This window comes from Monodelphis domestica, chromosome 3 (genome assembly GCF_027887165.1).
Source record: "Monodelphis domestica isolate mMonDom1 chromosome 3, mMonDom1.pri, whole genome shotgun sequence".
Taxonomy (NCBI): domain Eukaryota; kingdom Metazoa; phylum Chordata; class Mammalia; order Didelphimorphia; family Didelphidae; genus Monodelphis; species Monodelphis domestica.
The window spans coordinates 126410000-126429521 of NC_077229.1; the positions used below are offsets into that span (position 1 = coordinate 126410000).

The following is a 19522-nucleotide window of genomic DNA, read 5'->3' on the forward strand; positions in this document are numbered from 1 at the left end:
TTTTTTTTTTTTGCATCTATGTTCATGAAGGAGATTGGTCTATAGTTTCCTTTGTCTACTTTTAAGCTGTCTGGCTTTGGAATCTGTACCATATTTGTGTCATGAGAGGAATCTGGGAGAATTCCTTCTTTGCTTATTCTGTCAAGGAATTTGTATAATATTGGGATTAGTTGTTTTTGAATGTTTGATAGGATTCACTTGTGAATCCGTCAGGCCCTGGGGATTTTTTCTTAGTGAGTTCTTTGATGGCTTGTTCAATTTTGTTTTCTGATACGGGATTATTTCTGGATTTCATTTCTTCTTCTGTTAATCTAGGCAATCTATATTTTTGTAAATATTCATCGATATCACCCACATTGCCATATTTGTTGCCATATAATTGGGCAAAATTCGTTTTTATGAATGCCTCAATTTCTACTCCATTACAGGTGAGGTCTCCCTTTTCATCTATGGTACTGGGAATTTGGTTTTCCTCATTCCTTTCTTGTTTATCTTTTTATTCGATTGACCAGTGCTTTGTCTCTTTTGTTAGATTTGTTTCCCCACAATACCACTTTCTATTACTATTTATTAATTCAATCTTTCTTTCATTTTTGATTTTATTAATTTCTCCCTTAGATTTAGGATCTCTAACTTAGTTTTCATCTGAGATTTTTCAATTTTTTGCTCTCCAGTTTTTTGATTTGCACGTCCAATTCATTGACCTCTACCCTCCCTAATTTGTTAATATATGAATTCTAGGATATAAATTTCCCCCCGAGTTCTGCTTTGGCTGCATCCCACAGACATTGAAAGGATGTCACATCATTGTCATTTTCTTCAATGAAATTAGTAGCTAGCTGTTTCTATGATTTGCTTTTCAACTAACAGATTTTGGAGAATCATATTATTTAATTTCCAATTGGTTTTTGAATTGGCTCTCCATGTACCATTACTGATTATTCTTTTTATTGCATTATGATCTGAAAAGGTTGCAGTTATTATTTCTGCTTTTCTGAACTGTTTTGCCATGTTTTTATGCCCTAGTACGTGGTCAATCTTTGTGAATGTACCATGTGCTGCTGAAAAGAAGGGGTCTTCCTTTTTGTCCCTATATATTTCTCTCCGTTTACCTATTGACTCTCATTTTTCTAAGATTTCATTCACGTCTCTCACCTCTTTCTCATTTAGTTTTTTTTTTTCAATTTGATTTATCTAGATCTGATAGTGGTAAATTCAGATCTCCCACTAGTATAGCTTACTTATCTATTTCCTCCTTTAACTCCACTAGTTTCTTCTTTAGAAATGTGGATGCTCTACCATTTGGTGCATACATGTTGATTACTGATATTTCCTCATTGTCGACACTGCCTTTTATCAGGATGTAGTTACCTTCACTATCCCTTTTAATCATATCCGTTTTTACTTTGGCTTTCTCAGATTTCATGATTGCAACTCCTACCTCCTTTCTCTCAGTTGAGGCCCAATAGATTTTGCTCCGACACCGAATGCTAAACTTGTTAGTGCCCTGCTACTGGTCCTGCTTGTTCGTGATAATCGATGGCTAGCAACAAACCCTCACGTCCTTTGATGCCTAAAGTGCAAATGGTTACATTTATATTTCTTAATGGAGTATCTTCTGTTCAATAGAAAGGACCCTTCTCTTCTTTACAATTGCTGAAGTGAGTCACGGTGTAGAATTGTTGTTGTTTGGTTATTTCAGTTGTGCCCAGCTCTTTTGACTGCATTTGGGGTTTTCTTGGCAAAGGTAGTGCATGATTTGCTTTGGCCTTTTCCAGCTCATTTCACAGGTGAAGACTTCAGATTGTGAGAAGGGAATTAACACTTCCTTCGTTTTTTAGAGCGCTGTAGCAACTCTGTGTTAGGAAAGCCTTCATTTTCCTCCCCCTGTCTCCTCTTCCCGTGTTTGTCCTGTTTGCTTCCCTTTCCATCTCCTGGTGGATTTTCACGGTCCTTCTCTTTTGACGTGGCAATGTCCTTCATGGTGTGACCATGTCTCGCTGAGAGCTTTTCCGGGTAATTGCCACCTCTGTTGGGACTGCGGTGACCTGTTTGTCCTTGAGGTATATTCCGTTTGTTAGGAGACTGCCCCCTAAACACTGGAGGGGATCTTGGTCGTGAATGATATCGCCTACGTGGGGGCGACCTCGATCTGGCGCGGTGATAACCATGAGACCTGGATCTTGAACGCCGATCTCGACTTTTGCCTCTGCCTCTTCTGGGGTATGGACAGTGTGAAGGACTAAAGGATCGAGAATGGGAAGGGCAACGTGAGGAACCACATCTCGATTTAGAATAGGTATATGAACTTCTTGAGCGAGAGGAGCCACTATGTGGCGATTTAGATCTTGAAAAGGCGCGTCGACGCTCCTTTGGAATCTTTTCGTAGTCCGTGAATTTCTTAGCAAAATCTCGTTTGGACTTTCTCTTCTCCTCCTCTCTTAGTCTTCTTTGCACTCTGTAGAACTCTTCCCTGGATAAGGGGAGAGCTTGTATTGTCCGGATGGTATTCGGAGGAGCGGTTTGCACTGCTGTGGATACCCAAGGTGCTGATAAAGTTGTAGGGGCTGGAGGGAAACCTGGAGGAGGGACTCTGTAGCCAGCAGGTGGTGGTGGCCCGGGTGGAAATTGAGGAGGGAACTGAGGTGGTGGAACACCTGGAGGGAGAGGAAGTGTGTGGGGCGGTGGTGGATACAAAGGAGGCGGTGGGACAGGTGTTCCTGGTAGTGATGGGCCATGAGTCCTCTGGGAATGTTCACCAAGGTGTTGCCCTCCATTGATGCTTGGTTCCCAAACAGGTCTACCAGCAGCAGCAGCAGCAGCAGCAGGAGCAGGAGCAGCAGCAGCAGCAGCAGGAGCAGCAGCAGCAGCAGCAGCAGCAGGAGCAGGAGCAACAAGAGCAGCATTTATTCTTGCTGGACCCGTTGTAGGCATCAACTGTCCATGCAAAAGGGACTGCCCGATCCCAGAAGGCGTTCCAAGCAGAGGTCCCCGAGAGCCCTTTTCTTCCCTTAGTGCACTAATTGCTGTTGATGAAGAAGCTTGAGGATGATCTGATACCAAAGCTGCAGCAGGTCTCAGTTTGTCATCAGGATCACGGGAAGGCCCATCTGGTTTTTCTGCTTGGACAGATATGGACACTGTGGCAGTTCCATCGGCAACTGGTGCCGGAGTAGAAGGTTTCTTTATAGGTGCAGCAGAGGATTTATTAGGACTCATGGATGATGATCCAGAAGCAGTAGCAGCATGAGTAGATGCAGATGTCACTGGGATCTTCAAAGGGTCCTGCTGTCTTGAAAGTGGAGGTCTGGTCAGTGGCAGTAGGTTCCGCTGAATCGGTGGCCTTGGAGGTGGGGGTGGGCATATTTGCTTTTGAAGCCCTTTGGTATAACCGGTTTTGTTTTGGAAGTTCTCAATAGCCCGGCGCAAACATTTGTTGGCAATTAAAGCATCAGGAGACACATCATTCTGATGACAAGTTGGGCATGTATGGCCATCCGATTCTAGCAAAGCTGTTCTTATACATTCGTCACAATAACTGTTTCCACAGCAAGGTATGACAGCGGCATCAGTCATTATGGCTTTGCAGATTAGACATAGCAATTCATCTGGGATAGGGTCCTCCACTTCTGACGAAGACGACTCTTCCGCTGGTAGGAAAGGTGGTTTTTCTTTCTTCCCCCTGGCATATGCCTCTGCATCTATGGTTGGGATGACATATTTTCCAGTATCGGTAAGCATGGCACCTTTCATGTTCGGATCTTTCACCTCCATCATAAAACTTCTAGGAATTCCAGTGCTCTTTTTCATTCTGGGAACCGGATCAAAGTCTTTATCCCCTTTGGTTGGGCAATTCTTTATGTAATGGCCAGGTTTCCCACACCGGAAACAGGTATAAGATGGTGGAGGTGGCCCCGGAGGTGTCTTCGTGTAATGGATCGGATCGTATTCGTGGACGGACTGGATCATCATCGCTTGAACTTTGTCTTCTTCAGAAGCATCGGCTTCAGTCAGATTTGCAAACTTGATCAACTGGGCCACAGAAGCGGATGCAGAAGAGTCAGTCTTCCTTTGAGTTTCCTTTTTCGCCTCCCGTGGAACGCCACTAGGCATATCAAACTGTCTTCTCAGGTCATGAGATAGGTTTGCTTTTGAGGTTCTACTCACTCGTTTAGTTAGATCTAAAACATGTGTCCTGCTCGTAGCTACAATACCTCCAGCAGGAACTCTTCTTACGATAACGGAGAAATTCCTGTGAATCGGGGCATTGTCATCCGTGTACTCTTCTTTTGTGTCTGCATTGCTGATGTGTAGCTCGCAGTTAGGAGCCTTGAGTTTCTCTTTCTTCATGATTTGCTTCTTCAAATCACACACGGAGATGTGGGGTCCTTCAAAGATAACGGTCCCATAGTTGAGTTGGGAGGAAAATTTATAATGCACACCGGACATGGTGCCAAAAGTTTCCTGAGGCTCAGGGCTGAGACGGGACACTCTGAAGTATCTGGCTCTTTGTAAACTGAAGAGATGTGTACACACACACACAACACTCAGAATCTGAGGCAACCTGGGGCCTTATTCAGGCCCCCACCCCCCAAAAATGGGGTTCTGAACCAAGGACCCTCACTCCAATACTCAAATCACCTCAAGGGTGGATGGGAGCAGGAGGGTACCGGAAAAGGGATTTTGGAGGTAGGGAGCAGTTGAGCTAAATGCCCTAAGGGCTTCTCTGAAGAAATCCAGTTCACCTCCAACAAAGTTCCAATCTCCAGTCAGAAGAGCACAAGAGTCCCCAGAATAAGCGTCTCCTTCAGCCCTAGCCACCAACTCAGGAATCCTCTTCGGAGGCTGAGAGTCCCTTCAGCAAGGGCCACCAGCACAAGACTCTTGCTTCAACCAGAGTCACCAACCAAAAGCTCAATTCCAGCCCTCTGCTCTGGCTTTATAATGAACCCCTTTCTCCACCTACCAGTTCTCCCATGTCTCTGGGAGTGTGAACTTCCTAACTCTGACAGTGTGAACTTTCTCCCTCTCAGGGTGTGAACTTACTATCTCTCAGGCTGGGAACTTCCTTTCTCTGGGGGTGTGAACTTCCTTGCAATCCATGCTAAATAAAGGGTCTTCAAGTTTCTGACTAGGCATGTCAATCCTCTGAAACCCTCCTCTCCCAAAAGGATCACAGAGGGGATTTTCAAAAGGAGATTAACACTCCCTTGTTGTTGTTGTTTTTAATGTGACCACACAGAAACTTGAAAACCCAATAGCATCTTTCCTTTCCCAAAGATCTGACATTCATACTATTCTGTGCTCACCTAATTCACTTCTAATTTCCTTCCTTATATTCAGCCCATTCGCCCATTCTGAGCTGATCTTGGTATAGGGTGTGAGCTGTTGATCCAACCCCTGTGTCTCCCATGCTGTCTTCCAATGTTCCCAGCAGATTTTTTTTTTTAATCAAATAGTGGATTTTTGTCCCAAAAGCTGGGATATTTGGGTTTATCATAGACTGTGGTACTCTGGTCACTAACCCCAAGTCTATTCCACTGATCCTCCTTTCTGTCTCTTAGCCAGTACCATACTGTATAGATGACCGCTGCTTTATAGTATAGTTTGAGATCTGGTAGTGCAAGGCCCCCTTCCTTTGCATGTTTTCTTTCATTACTTCCACAGATATCCTTGGTATTTACTTCTTCCAAACAAACTTTGTTCCGTTTCTGTTTCTGTTTTGTTGTTGTTGTTGTTTTTTTCTAATTCAGTCAAAAGGATTTTTGGGTAGTTCAATGGGTATGGCACCAAACAAGTAAATAAGTTTGGATAGGAAGGCCATTTTCATTATGTTAGCTTGTCCTACCCATGAGCAGTTAATGTTTTGTTTTGTTTTGCTTTTTCCCAGTAGTCTAGATCTACTTTTAATTGTGTGGGAAGTGTTCTGTATTTCTGTGTTCATATAGTTCCTGTGTTTGTCTTGGCCGATAGATGCCTAATCGTTCTATATCGTCTAGGCTGATTTTAAATGGAATTTCTCTCACTCATGCTGAGATGTGTGGGAGATATATCGAAATGCTGATGACTTATGTGGGTTCATTTTGTATCCTGCAACTTTGCTAAAGTTGTTGATTATTTCCACTAGCTTTTTAGTTGATTCTCTCGGGTTCTTTAAGTAGACCATCATAACACCTGCAAAGCGTGATAGCTTGGTCTCCTCGTTGCCAATTTTAATGCCTTCAATTTCTTTTTCTTCTCTAATTGCTACAGCTAGTGTCTCTAGTACAATGTTCAACAATAGAGGTGATAATGGGCATCCTTGCTTCACTCCTGATCTTATTGGGAAGGCTTCTAATTCATCCCCATTGCAGATGATGTTTGCTGATGGTTTTAGATATATACTATTTATTATTTTTAGGAAAGGCCCTTTTTTCCTAGACTTTGTAGTGCTTTCAGTGCGAATGAGTGTTGTTTTTTGTCAAAGGCTGTTTCTGCAAATACTGAGATAAGCATGTGATTTGTGTTGGTTGCTTGTCGATTTGGCCAACGATGTGGATGGTTTTCCTGATATTGGACCATCCTTGCCTTCCCGGTATCAATTCCACCTGATTGTAATGAATAATCCTGGCGATCATGTCTATTGCTAGTATTCTTTGGAAGATTTTTTTTTTTTTGCATCTATGTTCATGAAGGAGATTGGTCTATAGTTTCCTTTCTCTACTTTTAAGCTGTCTGGCTTTGGAATCTGTACCATATTTGTGTCATGAGAGGAATCTGGGAGAATTCCTTCTTTGCTTATTCTGTCAAGGACTTTGTATAATATTGGGATTAGTTGTTTTTGAATGTTTGATAGGATTCACTTGTGAATCCGTCAGGCCCTGGGGATTTTTTCTTAGTGAGTTCTTTGATGGCTTGTTCAATTTTGTTTTCTGATACGGGATTATTTCTGGATTTCATTTCTTCTTCTGTTAATCTAGGCAATCTATATTTTTGTAAATATTCATCGATATCACCCACATTGCCATATTTGTTGCCATATAATTGGGCAAAATTCGTTTTTATGAATGCCTCAATTTCTACTCCATTACAGGTGAGGTCTCCCTTTTCATCTATGGTACTGGGAATTTGGTTTTCCTCATTCCTTTCTTGTTTATCTTTTTATTCGATTGACCAGTGCTTTGTCTCTTTTGTTGGGTTTGTTTCCCCACAATACCACCTTCTATTCCTATTTATTAATTCAATCTTTCTTTCATTTTTGATTTTATTAATTTCTCCCTTAGTTTTTAGGATCTCTAATTTAGTTTTCATCTGAGAGTTTTCAATTTTTTGCTCTCCAGTTTTTTGATTTGCATGTCCAATTCATTGACCTCTACCCTCCCTAATTTGTTAATATATGAATTCTAGGATATAAATTTCCCCCCGAGTTCTGCTTTGGCTGCATCCCACAGACTTTGAAAGGATGTCTCATCATTGTCATTTTCTTCAATGAAATTAGTAGCTAGCTGTTTCTATGATTTGTTTTTTAACTAACAGATTTTGGAGAATCATAGTATTTAATTTCCAATTGGTTTTTGAATTGGCTCTCCATGTACCATTACTGATTATTCTTTTTATTGCATTATGATCTCAAAAGGTTGCAGTTATTATTTCTGCTTTTCTGAACTGTTTTGCCATGTTTTTATGCCCTAGTACGTGGTCAATCTTTGTGAATGTACCATGTGCTGCTGAAAAGAAGGGGTCTTCCTTTTTGTCCCTATATATTTCTCTCCGTTTACCTATTGACTCTCATTTTTCTAAGATTTCATTCACGTCTCTCACCTCTTTCTCATTTAGTTTTTTTTTTCAATTTGATTTATCTAGATCTGATAGTGGTAAATTCAGATCTCCCACTAGTATAGCTTACTTATCTATTTCCTCCTTTAACTCCACTAGTTTCTTCTTTAGAAATGTGGATGCTCTACCATTTGGTGCATACATGTTGATTACTGATATTTCCTCATTGTCGACACTGCCTTTTATCAGGATGTAGTTACCTTCACTATCCCTTTTAATCATATCCATTTTTACTTTGGCTTTCTCAGATTTCATGATTGCAACTCCTACCTCCTTTCTCTCAGTTGAGGCCCAATAGATTTTGCTCCGACACCGAATGCTAAACTTGTTAGTGCCCTGCTACTGGTCCTGCTTGTTCGTGATAATCGATGGCTAGCAACAAACCCTCACGTCCTTTGATGCCTAAAGTGCAAATGGTTACATTTATATTTCTTAATGGAGTATCTTCTGTTCAATAGAAAGGACCCTTCTCTTCTTTACAATTGCTGAAGTGAGTCACGGTGTAGAATTGTTGTTGTTTGGTTATTTCAGTTGTGCCCAGCTCTTTTGACTGCATTTGGGGTTTTCTTGGCAAAGGTAGTGCATGATTTGCTTTGGCCTTTTCCAGCTCATTTCACAGGTGAAGACTTCAGATTGTGAGAAGGGAATTAACACTTCCTTCGTTTTTTAGAGCGCTGTAGCAACTCTGTGTTAGGAAAGCCTTCATTTTCCTCCCCCTGTCTCCTCTTCCCGTGTTTGTCCTGTTTGCTTCCCTTTCCATCTCCTGGTGGATTTTCACGGTCCTTCTCTTTTGACGTGGCAATGTCCTTCATGGTGTGACCATGTCTCGCTGAGAGCTTTTCCGGGTAATTGCCACCTCTGTTGGGACTGCGGTGACCTGTTTGTCCTTGAGGTATATTCCGTTTGTTAGGAGACTGCCCCCTAAACACTGGAGGGGATCTTGGTCGTGAATGATATCGCCTACGTGGGGGCGACCTCGATCTGGCGCGGTGATAACCATGAGACCTGGATCTTGAACGCCGATCTCGACTTTTGCCTCTGCCTCTTCTGGGGTATGGACAGTGTGAAGGACTAAAGGATCGAGAATGGGAAGGGCAACGTGAGGAACCACATCTCGATTTAGAATAGGTATATGAACTTCTTGAGCGAGAGGAGCCACTATGTGGCGATTTAGATCTTGAAAAGGCGCGTCGACGCTCCTTTGGAATCTTTTCGTAGTCCGTGAATTTCTTAGCAAAATCTCGTTTGGACTTTCTCTTCTCCTCCTCTCTTAGTCTTCTTTGCACTCTGTAGAACTCTTCCCTGGATAAGGGGAGAGCTTGTATTGTCCGGATGGTATTCGGAGGAGCGGTTTGTACTGCTGTGGATACCCAAGGTGCTGATAAAGTTGTAGGGGCTGGAGGGAAACCTGGAGGAGGGACTCTGTAGCCAGCAGGTGGTGGTGGCCCGGGTGGAAATTGAGGAGGGAACTGAGGTGGTGGAACACCTGGAGGGAGAGGAAGTGTGTGGGGCGGTGGTGGATACAAAGGAGGCGGTGGGACAGGTGTTCCTGGTAGTGATGGGCCATGAGTCCTCTGGGAATGTTCACCAAGGTGTTGCCCTCCATTGATGCTTGGTTCCCAAACAGGTCTACCAGCAGCAGCAGCAGCAGCAGCAGGAGCAGGAGCAGCAGCAGCAGCAGCAGCAGCAGGAGCAGGAGCAACAAGAGCAGCATTTATTCTTGCTGGACCCGTTGTAGGCATCAACTGTCCATGCAAAAGGGACTGCCCGATCCCAGAAGGCATTCCAAGCAGAGGTCCCCGAGAGCCCTTTTCTTCCCTTAGTGCACTAATTGCTGTTGATGAAGAAGCTTGAGGATGATCTGATACCAAAGCTGCAGCAGGTCTCAGTTTGTCATCAGGATCACGGGAAGGCCCATCTGGTTTTTCTGCTTGGACAGATATGGACACTGTGGCAGTTCCATCGGCAACTGGTGCCGGAGTAGAAGGTTTCTTTATAGGTGCAGCAGAGGATTTATTAGGACTCATGGATGATGATCCAGAAGCAGTAGCAGCATGAGTAGATGCAGATGTCACTGGGATCTTCAAAGGGTCCTGCTGTCTTGAAAGTGGAGGTCTGGTCAGTGGCAGTAGGTTCCGCTGAATCGGTGGCCTTGGAGGTGGGGGTGGGCATATTTGCTTTTGAAGCCCTTTGGTATAACCGGTTTTGTTTTGGAAGTTCTCAATAGCCCGGCGCAAACATTTGTTGGCAATTAAAGCATCAGGAGACACATCATTCTGATGACAAGTTGGGCATGTATGGCCATCCGATTCTAGCAAAGCTGTTCTTATACATTCGTCACAATAACTGTTTCCACAGCAAGGTATGACAGCGGCATCAGTCATTATGGCTTTGCAGATTAGACATAGCAATTCATCTGGGATAGGGTCCTCCACTTCTGACGAAGACGACTCTTCCGCTGGTAGGAAAGGTGGTTTTTCTTTCTTCCCCCTGGCATATGCCTCTGCATCTATGGTTGGGATGACATATTTTCCAGTATCGGTAAGCATGGCACCTTTCATGTTCGGATCTTTCACCTCCATCATAAAACTTCTAGGAATTCCAGTGCTCTTTTTCATTCTGGGAACCGGATCAAAGTCTTTATCCCCTTTGGTTGGGCAATTCTTTATGTAATGGCCAGGTTTCCCACACCGGAAACAGGTATAAGATGGTGGAGGTGGCCCCGGAGGTGTCTTCGTGTAATGGATCGGATCGTATTCGTGGACGGACTGGATCATCATCGCTTGAACTTTGTCTTCTTCAGAAGCATCGGCTTCAGTCAGATTTGCAAACTTGATCAACTGGGCCACAGAAGCGGATGCAGAAGAGTCAGTCTTCCTTTGAGTTTCCTTTTTCGCCTCCCGTGGAACGCCACTAGGCATATCAAACTGTCTTCTCAGGTCATGAGATAGGTTTGCTTTTGAGGTTCTACTCACTCGTTTAGTTAGATCTAAAACATGTGTCCTGCTCGTAGCTACAATACCTCCAGCAGGAACTCTTCTTACGATAACGGAGAAATTCCTGTGAATCGGGGCATTGTCATCCGTGTACTCTTCTTTTGTGTCTGCATTGCTGATGTGTAGCTCGCAGTTAGGAGCCTTGAGTTTCTCTTTCTTCATGATTTGCTTCTTCAAATCACACACGGAGATGTGGGGTCCTTCAAAGATAACGGTCCCATAGTTGAGTTGGGAGGAAAATTTATAATGCACACCGGACATGGTGCCAAAAGTTTCCTGAGGCTCAGGGCTGAGACGGGACACTCTGAAGTATCTGGCTCTTTGTAAACTGAAGAGATGTGTACACACACACACAACACTCAGAATCTGAGGCAACCTGGGGCCTTATTCAGGCCCCCACCCCCCAAAAATGGGGTTCTGAACCAAGGACCCTCACTCCAATACTCAAATCACCTCAAGGGTGGATGGGAGCAGGAGGGTACCGGAAAAGGGATTTTGGAGGTAGGGAGCAGTTGAGCTAAATGCCCTAAGGGCTTCTCTGAAGAAATCCAGTTCACCTCCAACAAAGTTCCAATCTCCAGTCAGAAGAGCACAAGAGTCCCCAGAATAAGCGTCTCCTTCAGCCCTAGCCACCAACTCAGGAATCCTCTTCGGAGGCTGAGAGTCCCTTCAGCAAGGGCCACCAGCACAAGACTCTTGCTTCAACCAGAGTCACCAACCAAAAGCTCAATTCCAGCCCTCTGCTCTGGCTTTATAATGAACCCCTTTCTCCACCTACCAGTTCTCCCATGTCTCTGGGAGTGTGAACTTCCTAACTCTGACAGTGTGAACTTTCTCCCTCTCAGGGTGTGAACTTACTATCTCTCAGGCTGGGAACTTCCTTTCTCTGGGGGTGTGAACTTCCTTGCAATCCATGCTAAATAAAGGGTCTTCAAGTTTCTGACTAGGCATGTCAATCCTCTGAAACCCTCCTCTCCCAAAAGGATCACAGAGGGGATTTTCAAAAGGAGATTAACACTCCCTTGTTGTTGTTGTTTTTAATGTGACCACACAGAAACTTGAAAACCCAATAGCATCTTTCCTTTCCCAAAGATCTGACATTCATACTATTCTGTGCTCACCTAATTCACTTCTAATTTCCTTCCTTATATTCAGCCCATTCGCCCATTCTGAGCTGATCTTGGTATAGGGTGTGAGCTGTTGATCCAACCCCTGTGTCTCCCATGCTGTCTTCCAATGTTCCCAGCAGATTTTTTTTTTTAATCAAATAGTGGATTTTTGTCCCAAAAGCTGGGATATTTGGGTTTATCATAGACTGTGGTACTCTGGTCACTAACCCCAAGTCTATTCCACTGATCCTCCTTTCTGTCTCTTAGCCAGTACCATACTGTATAGATGACCGCTGCTTTATAGTATAGTTTGAGATCTGGTAGTGCAAGGCCCCCTTCCTTTGCATGTTTTCTTTCATTACTTCCACAGATATCCTTGGTATTTACTTCTTCCAAACAAACTTTGTTCCGTTTCTGTTTCTGTTTTGTTGTTGTTGTTGTTTTTTTCTAATTCAGTCAAAAGGATTTTTGGGTAGTTCAATGGGTATGGCACCAAACAAGTAAATAAGTTTGGATAGGAAGGCCATTTTCATTATGTTAGCTTGTCCTACCCATGAGCAGTTAATGTTTTGTTTTGTTTTGCTTTTTCCCAGTAGTCTAGATCTACTTTTAATTGTGTGGGAAGTGTTCTGTATTTCTGTGTTCATATAGTTCCTGTGTTTGTCTTGGCCGATAGATGCCTAATCGTTCTATATCGTCTAGGCTGATTTTAAATGGAATTTCTCTCACTCATGCTGAGATGTGTGGGAGATATATCGAAATGCTGATGACTTATGTGGGTTCATTTTGTATCCTGCAACTTTGCTAAAGTTGTTGATTATTTCCACTAGCTTTTTAGTTGATTCTCTCGGGTTCTTTAAGTAGACCATCATAACACCTGCAAAGCGTGATAGCTTGGTCTCCTCGTTGCCAATTTTAATGCCTTCAATTTCTTTTTCTTCTCTAATTGCTACAGCTAGTGTCTCTAGTACAATGTTCAACAATAGAGGTGATAATGGGCATCCTTGCTTCACTCCTGATCTTATTGGGAAGGCTTCTAATTCATCCCCATTGCAGATGATGTTTGCTGATGGTTTTAGATATATACTATTTATTATTTTTAGGAAAGGCCCTTTTTTCCTAGACTTTGTAGTGCTTTCAGTGCGAATGAGTGTTGTTTTTTGTCAAAGGCTGTTTCTGCAAATACTGAGATAAGCATGTGATTTGTGTTGGTTGCTTGTCGATTTGGCCAACGATGTGGATGGTTTTCCTGATATTGGACCATCCTTGCCTTCCCGGTATCAATTCCACCTGATTGTAATGAATAATCCTGGCGATCATGTCTATTGCTAGTATTCTTTGGAAGATTTTTTTTTTTTTGCATCTATGTTCATGAAGGAGATTGGTCTATAGTTTCCTTTCTCTACTTTTAAGCTGTCTGGCTTTGGAATCTGTACCATATTTGTGTCATGAGAGGAATCTGGGAGAATTCCTTCTTTGCTTATTCTGTCAAGGACTTTGTATAATATTGGGATTAGTTGTTTTTGAATGTTTGATAGGATTCACTTGTGAATCCGTCAGGCCCTGGGGATTTTTTCTTAGTGAGTTCTTTGATGGCTTGTTCAATTTTGTTTTCTGATACGGGATTATTTCTGGATTTCATTTCTTCTTCTGTTAATCTAGGCAATCTATATTTTTGTAAATATTCATCGATATCACCCACATTGCCATATTTGTTGCCATATAATTGGGCAAAATTCGTTTTTATGAATGCCTCAATTTCTACTCCATTACAGGTGAGGTCTCCCTTTTCATCTATGGTACTGGGAATTTGGTTTTCCTCATTCCTTTCTTGTTTATCTTTTTATTCGATTGACCAGTGCTTTGTCTCTTTTGTTGGGTTTGTTTCCCCACAATACCACCTTCTATTCCTATTTATTAATTCAATCTTTCTTTCATTTTTGATTTTATTAATTTCTCCCTTAGTTTTTAGGATCTCTAATTTAGTTTTCATCTGAGAGTTTTCAATTTTTTGCTCTCCAGTTTTTTGATTTGCATGTCCAATTCATTGACCTCTACCCTCCCTAATTTGTTAATATATGAATTCTAGGATATAAATTTCCCCCCGAGTTCTGCTTTGGCTGCATCCCACAGACTTTGAAAGGATGTCTCATCATTGTCATTTTCTTCAATGAAATTAGTAGCTAGCTGTTTCTATGATTTGTTTTTTAACTAACAGATTTTGGAGAATCATAGTATTTAATTTCCAATTGGTTTTTGAATTGGCTCTCCATGTACCATTACTGATTATTCTTTTTATTGCATTATGATCTCAAAAGGTTGCAGTTATTATTTCTGCTTTTCTGAACTGTTTTGCCATGTTTTTATGCCCTAGTACGTGGTCAATCTTTGTGAATGTACCATGTGCTGCTGAAAAGAAGGGGTCTTCCTTTTTGTCCCTATATATTTCTCTCCGTTTACCTATTGACTCTCATTTTTCTAAGATTTCATTCACGTCTCTCACCTCTTTCTCATTTAGTTTTTTTTTTCAATTTGATTTATCTAGATCTGATAGTGGTAAATTCAGATCTCCCACTAGTATAGCTTACTTATCTATTTCCTCCTTTAACTCCACTAGTTTCTTCTTTAGAAATGTGGATGCTCTACCATTTGGTGCATACATGTTGATTACTGATATTTCCTCATTGTCGACACTGCCTTTTATCAGGATGTAGTTACCTTCACTATCCCTTTTAATCATATCCATTTTTACTTTGGCTTTCTCAGATTTCATGATTGCAACTCCTACCTCCTTTCTCTCAGTTGAGGCCCAATAGATTTTGCTCCGACACCGAATGCTAAACTTGTTAGTGCCCTGCTACTGGTCCTGCTTGTTCGTGATAATCGATGGCTAGCAACAAACCCTCACGTCCTTTGATGCCTAAAGTGCAAATGGTTACATTTATATTTCTTAATGGAGTATCTTCTGTTCAATAGAAAGGACCCTTCTCTTCTTTACAATTGCTGAAGTGAGTCACGGTGTAGAATTGTTGTTGTTTGGTTATTTCAGTTGTGCCCAGCTCTTTTGACTGCATTTGGGGTTTTCTTGGCAAAGGTAGTGCATGATTTGCTTTGGCCTTTTCCAGCTCATTTCACAGGTGAAGACTTCAGATTGTGAGAAGGGAATTAACACTTCCTTCGTTTTTTAGAGCGCTGTAGCAACTCTGTGTTAGGAAAGCCTTCATTTTCCTCCCCCTGTCTCCTCTTCCCGTGTTTGTCCTGTTTGCTTCCCTTTCCATCTCCTGGTGGATTTTCACGGTCCTTCTCTTTTGACGTGGCAATGTCCTTCATGGTGTGACCATGTCTCGCTGAGAGCTTTTCCGGGTAATTGCCACCTCTGTTGGGACTGCGGTGACCTGTTTGTCCTTGAGGTATATTCCGTTTGTTAGGAGACTGCCCCCTAAACACTGGAGGGGATCTTGGTCGTGAATGATATCGCCTACGTGGGGGCGACCTCGATCTGGCGCGGTGATAACCATGAGACCTGGATCTTGAACGCCGATCTCGACTTTTGCCTCTGCCTCTTCTGGGGTATGGACAGTGTGAAGGACTAAAGGATCGAGAATGGGAAGGGCAACGTGAGGAACCACATCTCGATTTAGAATAGGTATATGAACTTCTTGAGCGAGAGGAGCCACTATGTGGCGATTTAGATCTTGAAAAGGCGCGTCGACGCTCCTTTGGAATCTTTTCGTAGTCCGTGAATTTCTTAGCAAAATCTCGTTTGGACTTTCTCTTCTCCTCCTCTCTTAGTCTTCTTTGCACTCTGTAGAACTCTTCCCTGGATAAGGGGAGAGCTTGTATTGTCCGGATGGTATTCGGAGGAGCGGTTTGTACTGCTGTGGATACCCAAGGTGCTGATAAAGTTGTAGGGGCTGGAGGGAAACCTGGAGGAGGGACTCTGTAGCCAGCAGGTGGTGGTGGCCCGGGTGGAAATTGAGGAGGGAACTGAGGTGGTGGAACACCTGGAGGGAGAGGAAGTGTGTGGGGCGGTGGTGGATACAAAGGAGGCGGTGGGACAGGTGTTCCTGGTAGTGATGGGCCATGAGTCCTCTGGGAATGTTCACCAAGGTGTTGCCCTCCATTGATGCTTGGTTCCCAAACAGGTCTACCAGCAGCAGCAGCAGCAGCAGCAGGAGCAGGAGCAGCAGCAGCAGCAGCAGCAGCAGGAGCAGGAGCAACAAGAGCAGCATTTATTCTTGCTGGACCCGTTGTAGGCATCAACTGTCCATGCAAAAGGGACTGCCCGATCCCAGAAGGCGTTCCAAGCAGAGGTCCCCGAGAGCCCTTTTCTTCCCTTAGTGCACTAATTGCTGTTGATGAAGAAGCTTGAGGATGATCTGATACCAAAGCTGCAGCAGGTCTCAGTTTGTCATCAGGATCACGGGAAGGCCCATCTGGTTTTTCTGCTTGGACAGATATGGACACTGTGGCAGTTCCATCGGCAACTGGTGCCGGAGTAGAAGGTTTCTTTATAGGTGCAGCAGAGGATTTATTAGGACTCATGGATGATGATCCAGAAGCAGTAGCAGCATGAGTAGATGCAGATGTCACTGGGATCTTCAAAGGGTCCTGCTGTCTTGAAAGTGGAGGTCTGGTCAGTGGCAGTAGGTTCCGCTGAATCGGTGGCCTTGGAGGTGGGGGTGGGCATATTTGCTTTTGAAGCCCTTTGGTATAACCGGTTTTGTTTTGGAAGTTCTCAATAGCCCGGCGCAAACATTTGTTGGCAATTAAAGCATCAGGAGACACATCATTCTGATGACAAGTTGGGCATGTATGGCCATCCGATTCTAGCAAAGCTGTTCTTATACATTCGTCACAATAACTGTTTCCACAGCAAGGTATGACAGCGGCATCAGTCATTATGGCTTTGCAGATTAGACATAGCAATTCATCTGGGATAGGGTCCTCCACTTCTGACGAAGACGACTCTTCCGCTGGTAGGAAAGGTGGTTTTTCTTTCTTCCCCCTGGCATATGCCTCTGCATCTATGGTTGGGATGACATATTTTCCAGTATCGGTAAGCATGGCACCTTTCATGTTCGGATCTTTCACCTCCATCATAAAACTTCTAGGAATTCCAGTGCTCTTTTTCATTCTGGGAACCAGATCAAAGTCTTTATCCCCTTTGGTTGGGCAATTCTTTATGTAATGGCCAGGTTTCCCACACCGGAAACAGGTATAAGATGGTGGAGGTGGCCCCGGAGGTGTCTTCGTGTAATGGATCGGATCGTATTCGTGGACGGACTGGATCATCATCGCTTGAACTTTGTCTTCTTCAGAAGCATCGGCTTCAGTCAGATTTGCAAACTTGATCAACTGGGCCACAGAAGCGGATGCAGAAGAGTCAGTCTTCCTTTGAGTTTCCTTTTTCGCCTCCCGTGGAACGCCACTAGGCATATCAAACTGTCTTCTCAGGTCATGAGATAGGTTTGCTTTTGAGGTTCTACTCACTCGTTTAGTTAGATCTAAAACATGTGTCCTGCTCGTAGCTACAATACCTCCAGCAGGAACTCTTCTTACGATAACGGAGAAATTCCTGTGAATCGGGGCATTGTCATCCGTGTACTCTTCTTTTGTGTCTGCATTGCTGATGTGTAGCTCGCAGTTAGGAGCCTTGAGTTTCTCTTTCTTCATGATTTGCTTCTTCAAATCACACACGGAGATGTGGGGTCCTTCAAAGATAACGGTCCCATAGTTGAGTTGGGAGGAAAATTTATAATGCACACCGGACATGGTGCCAAAAGTTTCCTGAGGCTCAGGGCTGAGACGGGACACTCTGAAGTATCTGGCTCTTTGTAAACTGAAGAGATGTGTACACACACACACAACACTCAGAATCTGAGGCAACCTGGGGCCTTATTCAGGCCCCCACCCCCCAAAAATGGGGTTCTGAACCAAGGACCCTCACTCCAATACTCAAATCACCTCAAGGGTGGATGGGAGCAGGAGGGTACCGGAAAAGGGATTTTGGAGGTAGGGAGCAGTTGAGCTAAATGCCCTAAGGGCTTCTCTGAAGAAATCCAGTTCACCTCCAACAAAGTTCCAATCTCCAGTCAGAAGAGCACAAGAGTCCCCAGAATAAGCGTCTCCTTCAGCCCTAGCCACCAACTCAGGAATCCTCTTCGGAGGCTGAGAGTCCCTTCAGCAAGGGCCACCAGCACAAGACTCTTGCTTCAACCAGAGTCACCAACCAAAAGCTCAATTCCAGCCCTCTGCTCTGGCTTTATAATGAACCCCTTTCTCCACCTACCAGTTCTCCCATGTCTCTGGGAGTGTGAACTTCCTAACTCTGACAGTGTGAACTTTCTCCCTCTCAGGGTGTGAACTTACTATCTCTCAGGCTGGGAACTTCCTTTCTCTGGGGGTGTGAACTTCCTTGCAATCCATGCTAAATAAAGGGTCTTCAAGTTTCTGACTAGGCATGTCAATCCTCTGAAACCCTCCTCTCCCAAAAGGATCACAGAGGGGATTTTCAAAAGGAGATTAACACTCCCTTGTTGTTGTTGTTTTTAATGTGACCACACAGAAACTTGAAAACCCAATAGCATCTTTCCTTTCCCAAAGATCTGACATTCATACTATTCTGTGCTCACCTAATTCACTTCTAATTTCCTTCCTTATATTCAGCCCATTCGCCCATTCTGAGCTGATCTTGGTATAGGGTGTGAGCTGTTGATCCAACCCCTGTGTCTCCCATGCTGTCTTCCAATGTTCCCAGCAGATTTTTTTTTTTAATCAAATAGTGGATTTTTGTCCCAAAAGCTGGGATATTTGGGTTTATCATAGACTGTGGTACTCTGGTCACTAACCCCAAGTCTATTCCACTGATCCTCCTTTCTGTCTCTTAGCCAGTACCATACTGTATAGATGACCGCTGCTTTATAGTATAGTTTGAGATCTGGTAGTGCAAGGCCCCCTTCCTTTGCATGTTTTCTTTCATTACTTCCACAGATATCCTTGGTATTTACTTCTTCCAAACAAACTTTGTTCCGTTTCTGTTTCTGTTTTGTTGTTGTTGTTGTTTTTTTCTAATTCAGTCAAAAGGATTTTTGGGTAGTTCAATGGGTATGGCACCAAACAAGTAAATAAGTTTGGATAGGAAGGCCATTTTCATTATGTTAGCTTGTCCTACCCATGAGCAGTTAATGTTTTGTTTTGTTTTGCTTTTTCCCAGTAGTCTAGATCTACTTTTAATTGTGTGGGAAGTGTTCTGTATTTCTGTGTTCATATAGTTCCTGTGTTTGTCTTGGCCGATAGATGCCTAATCGTTCTATATCGTCTAGGCTGATTTTAAATGGAATTTCTCTCACTCATGCTGAGATGTGTGGGAGATATATCGAAATGCTGATGACTTATGTGGGTTCATTTTGTATCCTGCAACTTTGCTAAAGTTGTTGATTATTTCCACTAGCTTTTTAGTTGATTCTCTCGGGTTCTTTAAGTAGACCATCATAACACCTGCAAAGCGTGATAGCTTGGTCTCCTCGTTGCCAATTTTAATGCCTTCAATTTCTTTTTCTTCTCTAATTGCTACAGCTAGTGTCTCTAGTACAATGTTCA

General features: G+C 43.3%; 3 protein-coding genes across 3 annotated transcripts; all 3 read right to left on the minus strand.

Annotated features, from left to right (window-relative positions):
- Nucleotides 1–921: 921 nt before the first annotated feature.
- Nucleotides 922–5393, minus strand: LOC130457972 (E3 ubiquitin-protein ligase RBBP6-like). Its single transcript, XM_056820853.1, has one exon. It carries the CDS (start codon nt 4447–4449, stop codon nt 1819–1821), a length of 2631 nt encoding a protein of 876 aa, XP_056676831.1. The 5' UTR covers nt 4450–5393; the 3' UTR covers nt 922–1818.
- A 1265-nt stretch (nt 5394–6658) lies between these two features.
- Nucleotides 6659–12016, minus strand: LOC130457973 (E3 ubiquitin-protein ligase RBBP6-like). Its single transcript, XM_056820854.1, has one exon. It carries the CDS (start codon nt 11070–11072, stop codon nt 8463–8465), a length of 2610 nt encoding a protein of 869 aa, XP_056676832.1. The 5' UTR covers nt 11073–12016; the 3' UTR covers nt 6659–8462.
- Nucleotides 12017–13281: 1265 nt separating this feature from the next.
- LOC130457974 (E3 ubiquitin-protein ligase RBBP6-like) lies at nt 13282–18639 on the minus strand. Its single transcript, XM_056820855.1, has one exon. It carries the CDS (start codon nt 17693–17695, stop codon nt 15086–15088), a length of 2610 nt encoding a protein of 869 aa, XP_056676833.1. The 5' UTR covers nt 17696–18639; the 3' UTR covers nt 13282–15085.
- Nucleotides 18640–19522: the final 883 nt, after the last annotated feature.

Excerpts from the sequence above, each read along its gene's own strand:
- LOC130457972 (XM_056820853.1), bottom strand. The coding sequence starts at position 4,449 with ATGTCCGGTGTGCATTATAAATTTTCCTCCCAACTCAACTATGGGACC.
- LOC130457973 (XM_056820854.1), bottom strand. The coding sequence starts at position 11,072 with ATGTCCGGTGTGCATTATAAATTTTCCTCCCAACTCAACTATGGGACC.
- LOC130457974 (XM_056820855.1), bottom strand. The coding sequence starts at position 17,695 with ATGTCCGGTGTGCATTATAAATTTTCCTCCCAACTCAACTATGGGACC.